The sequence below is a fragment of the Mastacembelus armatus genome, chromosome 24, assembly GCF_900324485.2.
Source record: "Mastacembelus armatus chromosome 24, fMasArm1.2, whole genome shotgun sequence".
NCBI lineage: Eukaryota > Metazoa > Chordata > Actinopteri > Synbranchiformes > Mastacembelidae > Mastacembelus > Mastacembelus armatus.
In genome coordinates this window covers 7,763,373-7,772,305 of record NC_046656.1, presented here as the reverse complement: position 1 = coordinate 7,772,305, position 8,933 = coordinate 7,763,373, and the positions used below count along the sequence as shown (strand labels likewise).

The window sequence follows — 8,933 nt, the reverse complement described above, 5'->3', positions numbered from 1 at the left end:
CTGCATGCTATGTCCATTTCTGACCATAGTCATACATGTGCTCATGGGTGTGCTCACAGGAATGTGCTAAACGGATTCAACGAAGCCTCTGGAGTGATGCTGCTTGGTGTGTACAGAGGCAGACAGCCCTGTTGCTTGCTTGTTGTTGCTGCTGCTGCTGCTGCTGCTGCTGCTGCTGCTGCTGCTGCTGCTGCTGCTGCTGCTGCTGCTTTTGATGCGGTGATGGGGATTTTCCTCTCTCTCTTTCCCCCTATGTGTTGCGGTAGCAGACGTGGCCAGCGAGTTGTGATCAAACTGTGCATTCATGCCCCCCACCCCCCTCACTTTCTCACATCAGCTGGGAGGCTTCAGCAGCAGGGTGTCCCAGATTCACAGACCAACTCCCTCCTCCCATGAAGTGCAGAAGCTGCTAGCTCACCCCAGCTCTACATTGTGGAGCACCACTGACACCTTTTGGCCAGACAGGCAGTACTGCAATATGGAGATGCAAAGAGGCACTATCTGGTAGAGGAGTATGGAATTTTGAAAAATTCTCTTTCATAAACCTCATGGTTGACATTTTGTGACTGCATGGTTATCCAGTACACATAATTAAACAGCTTGATCTGGTAATAAAGGTCCATCTAGGTGATTTTAACCAATCTCAAATGTTTCCTTTGAGTTTCTTCTAGCCATACTGCTGCATCTGATTGATATTCCCAATAAATCAATCAGTATTTACAATGGTTGTGCATGAAGCGTCTCCACAGGACCAAGAGCAGGCAGACACAGTGGGAGGGGGGAAAGGAAATGGTACATCAGTGTAGCTCTTGAATTAATACCAGTATGTCATGTTAATCTAGTAAGTGGCCCTCTGGCAGAAATAAGTGACTAAAAGGTTAAACAGCACAGCAGCTGAAATAGCCATTACTAAATAAGACTAGCTCAGCATTTCTCTCCCAAATAAGACACTTTTTTTTGCCACATAAGTGCAGTCAGGGTTCAGTGAACCTCAGGGGTGACTTTGGTCTGTACACTTTGTACGTTAGAGTATTATATAAGGCTTTATACTCTCTTTGCTGGTGAATGTTAGGCTAATCTATGCAAAGTTTGTTTTGTTTTTTTTGTTCAAAAGCATTTAAGTAAAAAAATCAGCTTGACTTTAGCTGAGCCGTGTTGGTTGATACTAAAATCAATTAAATGCACACTCTTGCTAACAGCGCAGGCAAAAATAGTAGACACATAATTCCACTCAAATTAAGATTTTGCTCTTGTATAAACTGTTCCCATGCAAGTTTGACTCTTTGAATGATACAAAATCTTTTAATCAGCCGTACATGCAATGGCACAATGACAGTTTTCCTTTTACCTCTAATGGAAACGGAAAAGAAACCATGATTCATAAAAAGGTATGGACAAAGCATATTCAAACAGCCAAAATTCAGCTCAGCAGATGCCACATTAAGCTTCATAGACACATTTTCTTTGTTTGTCATGTAGTGTTGCAAGCACCTCTCAATACAATACTGTTGGAAGGTAATACTTTGAAATACTTATGCAATGTTGAAAGTATAAAGAATTGTCATGATAAACTAGGACGCACGCACACACAAATCCTTAACCTTGCTTTCTCTTAATACATCAACGTAGAAGAACATTTTTACTGAGAGCAAAGAAGACTGAAGACAGGGGGTACAAAGACAAGAGCAAAGGACAGGAAACAGAAGATACTTCTGATTTTTTAGACAGTTAACATTTGCACAGTTGGACTTAAACTATTCCTTTCAAATGCAACAGCAGAAGAAAAACCTATGATGAAAAACAGCGCTACGAATGACATGTTTGAGGCTATCACTACAGACAAAAATGCAGTCTAAACCTGTGGAGTAGAGCTTCCTTGGTACCTGTAAATCTGGTGTATTTCCTTAAAATAGACAGTCACTTTGCGGGTTGCGCTGACTTTGTGCTCACCAACTATATGCAAAACAACATATATTGAAGTAAGCTGCGTGAGTCTTCTATATGTTTTTTTTTTTTTTAATACAGGAAATACACCAGAATTTCCCTTTGTATTTTAGGTTCAGATGCAAGGCAACATGACAGGGGACAGAGGGAAAAATCATAGTAAAATAAATACAAAATGTCTTTTCTATATATAGGCTACCTCTCATTACTGCATGTTTAGCCTTATATAATTCCTGTTAGATTTTACTTAGTGCCTGGGGTGAAACAAAAAAAATATGTAGTGCTTGAAAGTTACACAAAAACATCAAAACGTCAAGAGACCATTTAGTACACTGGTCCCCAAGTGGGTTTCAACAAAACACTGGGCTGCTCTTAAAGAATAGTTTTCTCATTAGGTTCACAATATAACCATTTACACAAAATTGATCTCTCATTATCTATCTTCATATTAACACTTGTGCATTTTTTTTTTTTTTTTTATAAAAGCAAAGATTTTCGCAAACTGGGATCCCTGGGAATCCTAAATACAGATTTAATAGGCTCTATGGAGCATGAAATTCAAGTCTAAGTCACTGATGACAGCATTCTCACCTGCATCACGGTTTCTTTCTAACTTGACCACTTTCAGTCCTCTTGGTGTTAACACAGTAATGAGTAAGGCTTGATAGATTTTTTTTTTTTTTTTTGAAATTCCCGTTCAGCTGGGGCATCGTCTCATCTCAGAAAGGCACGCGACTGAGCTCCGCGGATCACAGTTCACTACTGCTCTGGTTTTCTCCCACTTTTCTTTAGCAGCACTTTGCATTGATCTCCATTTCAGAGAAAATGACACTTTGTGACCTTGTCAATAATATCAACATACTGTATATGTACATATTTACAGAGAAGATCATCTCCTTAGAGGGAAAAGGTCAGCTGATATTTGTTTTTAAACAGTTTCTTTTTTTTTTTTTTCCCAACGTGTGCACAGAAGAAGTGTTAGTGTTTGTGAACGGGGACATTTGGAAACCATGTGGAAAGACACAGCATGGAAATGACCTAGTAGCATGGCAAAGATAATGCTGTTATCTGTTCTGTGTGTGTGTGTGGGTATGTGTCTGGGCGTACATGTGTTTCAGGAGTGTTTGATAGTGTATTTGCCTTTCTGCAGCTGGGAGATGTACAGCTTTGACTTGGTGCCGTCCAGTCGTTTGTACCACACCTCATCGTTGTTGACGGTGGTGATGATGGCACTGCAAGAGACAAAAACAGAACAATGTTGGAACAACTTTAATATAGACGGTATGTATGACAATACTACAGAGATGTAAAGACAATTACTTGCCCGAGTAGAAAAAAAACTCAAGTCAGAAGTGTGTGATGCAACTAATAAAAGTTCTTTATTTTATTTTTATTTTTTCAACAAACTGCAGTGAAGAGAAACATGAAGCGATACATTCTGTTACTTTCTTGCTGTGCTATTGTGTGTTTCTGCAGTAACTCTGTATGTGTCGGAGGACTTCATTTCTAGCTACATTTTAACATCCTCAGACTGCTGAGTTCCTGGCATTTTGTACAGATCCTTGTATCACAGCACTACCCATTCATAACAGCCACCTGTTGCATTTGTTTTGCCACTCAGCAGTGGTGAAAGGGGGGTGGTGGCGTGCTGTGAAACACTGACATCAATGCATACTCTCTATTCACTGTGCATTCTGCCCTGACAACACACAGGGCAGGACACACAAAGAGGAGAATGCAGACTCAGTCACTGAGCCTAATAGTCACATTGGCTTTCTGCTTAAATTCATCCACAATCTTTAACATTTGAAAAGAAAAAACAAACAAACAAAAAAAAAAACAAAAACACCACTGTCTCTTAAACATAAATTTTCACAAACCCCTCAGGCTAAAACCTTCACTTCCTCTCCTTCTTACAAAGGGCGTTCGATTCAGGGTTCATTAAGTCTCCCTCCCACACATACACACCTAGTCGGGTGCTCGTCCTTTCTGTTGATACAGATGGCCTGTCCTCTGCAGTACCACTGGTTGTCATAGAAAAGTCGCCCGTCCTCAGTGCGCGCCACATGGTGATGTCTGTCTGGCTTGACTGTGGGTGCTGGAGTGGAAAAAAAATGAAGTGAGGAAAAGATGGAGAGACAGCCCAGGGAACAAATGACTAAAGGGAGGGTAAGGTTAAAAGAAATGCTAAAAAAAAAAAAAATGCGTCTCCTTTACAATGAACTTGAGAACTGTTAACAGAATGCATTGTGCTTGTGTGTTGATCGCTGCTCTCAGCAGACACCGACTTTAACAAATGACGAGGGAAATCTCTTACCATCCACCTTCACCCTGTGCGGTCCCAGTGATGCCATCGCCTTTCTTATTGCGGTCCAATCTTCAAGAATATCCAGATCTTGCAGCATGTAAACAATATAAGGCCGTAACAGAAAGGTTAAGGCAAGTTCCAATGACAAGTGGCAGGAACAACACAACACACATGCCACAACAAAATGTAGGATTAAGCGATGAATAAGGCAAGGACGGGACATCAGAAAAGGATATCAGAAACAACAACAGGCTTCTTCTTCTTGACAGGGCAGAATGGATCTTTTTTCTTGTTTTTCCGAGAGTGCAATCCATCATTCCACAACTCTGAAAAAAACAGGACAGATCAGGGACAGGGGAAATACTGTTCTTTTGTGTCATTTCCTTCTCTTCTATTTGCTATTTACATTTAACTAGTACAAATTTTAAGTAGTCACTTAACATATACATGATGTTTTATTGACTAAATGATTAATAGATTAAAAAACATATTTAATAAGATCATTGTTTGTTACAGCTTGAGTTAGTACCTGAGGTAATGTCAATACTGTGTCTGTCTTCCTCCAGTCTTCTTATTTTCTCCTCCAGTTCACTCTGCACAGTGTCAAACAGCAGCAACTTCTCACTCTGAAAAGAGAAACAGGAGGAACTATGGTTAAAATGACTCCATTTAGGCACTGCATTTAGGCATTTAGGTATTTAGGTAGTGTATATGGACATAAAAATCCAAAATTAGAGTTGACTTACTATGTTGCAAAGGCAATCATTTGGTTATACAGGATATATTTTAACTCAAACCCCAGTTTCCGCTCCTTTTAACCCCTGAAGGCCTCTCACCTCCCAGTGCTGGCAGGCAGCCTGGATCTCACACTCATACTTGTTCTTCACAGACTCCAAACACAGCTCCCTGTAAATCCCTGCAGCAAACATTTGTGTTAAATCAATCTGAGGCAGAGAAATGCCATATTTCATAGCAGACAATGATATTGTTCTAGCTCTAAAACCTTGTTGGATTCTTATAGACATGCACTGCGGAACGCAATGGGCAGCATTGTGGTCACTAACATAAGAAACAGTGATAGAACAGAGCAACAAAAACCTTTGTAAAACAATAATTTATAGAACAGCTTTCAAAAACAGGTTTTACAGTGTTTTTACAGAGAATAAAACCCAGAAAGTAAATAGTAATGATACGTCAACCAAAAACAAAACAGAATTTAATGGAGAATAAATGCACAAATTCAAATGGCGAAGCTAAAGGGCTAGTCTGTAAAAATGTGTTGTAGGAATCAGATCCCAATCATCCCATGTTAAGCAAAGATGACTGCACCACTCTTTGGACTCACCAGCCACTTTGGTCCTGATCTGCATGTTCTCCTGCAGGTTGGCTAAAGGCTCCAAGTACTCCTGGGCACAGCCAGCCATGACCTCCTGCAGCTTGATGTCCACCTGGCTCAGACGCTCCTTATACAACCTAAAAACAATGAAGCAATGCATACGTCTAAACTGAAGCTTGATCATTATTGTAGTTAGTGTGAGTCCACCAATTGCCTTAAAGTGAATTCACCTTAGCATGAAATGCAATGAAACAAGAATCCTTTATAAAGTGTAGAAGTGAGCAGCGTAAGCTAAGAGACCGTTACAAAAATCATGCTATTACTTCTCAAGAACATGCCACCCCTGCAAGGCACTTAGACATTTACTTAATCCTCCAGTTACCATATTAGAAGCCAAAAACTTTCACTTACAAAAGATGGACAGTGGCACCCAGAATGGTCGGCTGATCAAACTTCATGGCGGATGATGTCAATTCCTCACTCTGAACTACCATTTGTTTCCACACCAATACTCTGCCAATCACCTTAGGGCAGTGATCTGACCCTTATCTTGACAGGTGAACCTCCACTAGGTGCCCATGACACTTTTAGAAATATTACAACAGCTAATGTGGGAATAGTCTGTGGGAGAACACTTAAAGGAGCTAACAAGCATGTCAGAGCTTCCTGTCCAGACTCATTTGGTTTCCATGCTAATTCAGGTCAGGCAGCACAAGGCGAGGGATGTTTGTTTGTTTTGTTTTGTTTCTTTGTTGGAAATAAAGTGAGAGGAACTTACTGCTCCTTCAGGTCTGTGAACTGTTTCTCCAGGGTGGTCATCTCATCCAGGCACTCCATCCTCCTCCTCTCACAGTCCTCATCATCCATCTCTGTTCAAACCAACACACCACACATCTGACACGTCAAATCTTTTTCTGCCACAGCACCACCTTCTGATAAAATATCTTGTTTGACCCATGTCTGACAGATAAGCACTTTTTTTTTTTAAGTAGTTGTAGTTAGGGTTGATATTTCAGGCCTGTTTGTCTTACCCGAGCTGTCTCCATCTTCAGACACGGTCGAGCTGACTGTGTCCTCCTCGTCTGTGCTGCTGCCGTCCTGCTCGGGAAAATCCACCTCCATTTCTTCGTGGTTACTTTCTTTCTTTTCCCGGGAGTGAACCGGCATTGCGGCGTACAGATGAGCCGGTGTTAACGGGACGACAGGGCTGTTCGTTAAGTTTACCCCGACTAAAGAAGCAAATGTAGCTCAGACAGCTAACCGGTTAGCTAGCCCACATCTAGACAGCTGGACGTGCAAACATGGCCACCGTCGACCAATCACAAAAAGCTTTACTGAGACTGTGACAGTCATTCTTCTTCTTCTTCTCTTTTATGGTGGGCTACACAGACGCGTGTCGCCCCCTCCTGTATCGGAGTGTGCAGCGTCATGGCTTTATGCCTTACTTAGCGCCATGATTTCGGGATTTGTAGTTTTCTTTAAATTCACTAGAAACACTAGACGTGTACCATCTGTGAAGGACGTCTGTGAAGATTCTCAGTCGTTCAGGGGAAGTTACCTAGAGGCTGAGTCATGGCAACTGGACATCTAGTGACTTCTAGTTGTTTGGTTTGGTAACCAAAACAACCTGTACTTTACAGGAGGAGCAGCTCCATTTAAAAGAGACAGGACACTCACTTGAAGACAGTGATGTACATATTTTGGACAGAGAAGATGTTTTCAGAGTCAGTGAGAGTCTCAGGGCTGTTCCCACCACGTGCAGTCTAACTTTCTACTTATTTACTTTATCAGCTATTTTCACAGGTTACTTATTAATCACATTAAACATCTGAATCACTGAAAGCTGTTTAATTGTCTTTTTAACTTTTTAGCTTTAGTTCATCATGAAGACCCTTTAACTGGACTATTTATGGTACAGCAGGGGCTGGGATCAGAATTCTAAATAGTAATACTCATACTAGAGCAGCACGGTGTATGGTGGTTACCACCATTGCCTCACACCAAGAAGGTTCCTGGTTTGAAACCCTTCAGGGACCTTTCTGTGTGGAGTTTGCATGTTCTCCCTGTGCTTGTGTGGGTTTTCTCCAGGTACTCTGGTTTCCTCCCACAGTCCAAAAACATGTATGTCAGGTTGATTGGTGACTCTAAATTGCCCATAGGAGTGTGAGTGTGTGAGGTTGTTTGTCTCTATGTGGCCCTGTGATGGACTGGTGACCTGTCCAGGGTGTACCCCTGCCTTTCACCCAAAGAGAGCTGGGATAGGCTCCAGCAGATCCCTGTGACGTAGATGAAACTAATACTAATAAAATAACAGTGGAGAAAGAATTCATTACATAACAACGTAACATTTACAACTTTTTGAAGATGAAGAAAGAAAGAAGAATTCTTAACAAACTAAATGGAAATGGACATTTTACAACAGTGATCAAGATATGAGTTATATCTCCACTAATGAATCTAAAGCAGAGCATACATACTCTAAAGTTGGAATGAACACAGAAACCAGTAACATACCAGAGAGAATGAATCAGTGGTGACTGCTGACTCATAAAGAACATTGTGTTATTTCTACAGGTCCAGATTTATCATACAAGCTGTCGGTGCTATCATCATAGCCAGTCATGAAACTCAATGCTTTTGTTTGGCAGTGGAAACAGGCAGCAGGTTTTCATAGTGAAGACACCCTGTGCAGCTGAAGCAGGGCTGTAGATCCTCTGGCTGGAGAGCTGACTGGCAGATGATTCAAGCACCCTGGGGCTAAAGTTGTCAGGGCTTGCTGCTTGACTCTCATCTGTCTCATCTGGGTGTCAGTGATGGATGTACAGAAGAGTGGGTGGAGGTGTTGTCTACTAGTGTGATGGACAGTTGTGTGTGAATGTTTGTGTTTGAGTAGGTGCTTCACTGCAAAAAGTACTGCAGCAAAACAAAATACTCCTTTAGCACAGACCACACATCTTGTGCTCAGTGGATATGATCCACAAATATTAGCAAATGCCCATCATGTTGAATTTGTATGTTTATGTATGAATTCACCAATATTGTGACCAGTGCTGGTTGTTTCCATGTCACAAAATCATTGTGAAATTGTGTGAATCCCAACACAAGAGAAACACTGAATAAAGACATTTGTCATTCACAGGGTAAACCCCTTCAGATAGAGAGACATGATTTTGTTAAGATATTCACATTTACACTGGGATCTATAGTGTGATCTGTCTGTCTGATTATTTAATCCTTAAATTGTTTATCAACTGATTTTCCAGAATATAGATTATATTACAATAGAAAATAACATATACAGAAGTGTGCAATTGGATCTACATTGTGTATTCCTATTTGTATATA

At 40.9% G+C, this 8,933-nt stretch overlaps 1 protein-coding gene across 1 annotated transcript; it reads right to left on the bottom strand.

The window, feature by feature from the left end:
* Positions 1-1,286: 1,286 nt before the first annotated feature.
* On the bottom strand, positions 1,287-6,916 carry LOC113137628 (breast cancer metastasis-suppressor 1-like protein-A). The gene is made up of 9 exons (XM_026319425.2): positions 6,620-6,916; positions 6,367-6,457; positions 5,598-5,725; positions 5,089-5,168; positions 4,782-4,878; positions 4,489-4,578; positions 4,262-4,366; positions 3,913-4,042; positions 1,287-3,176 (listed from the first exon to the last, which is right to left on the bottom strand). The coding sequence occupies exons 1-9, from the start codon at positions 6,753-6,755 to the stop codon at positions 3,059-3,061; spliced, it is 975 nt and encodes a 324-aa protein (XP_026175210.1). The 5' UTR covers positions 6,756-6,916; the 3' UTR covers positions 1,287-3,058.
* Between the last annotated feature and the right edge of the window lie 2,017 nt (positions 6,917-8,933).

Bases quoted from the DNA above. Each gene is read 5' to 3' on its own strand.
- LOC113137628 (XM_026319425.2), bottom strand. From the start codon at position 6,755: ATGCCGGTTCACTCCCGGGAAAAGAAAGAAAGTAACCACGAAGAAATG. The intron at 5,726-6,366 runs GTAAGTTCCTCT...CATTGTTTTTAG, and splicing joins TTCACAGACCTGAAGGAGCA to GTTGTATAAGGAGCGTCTGA. The intron at 3,177-3,912 runs GTGTGTATGTGT...TGTCTCTTGCAG, and splicing joins AAGGACGAGCACCCGACTAG to TGCCATCATCACCACCGTCA.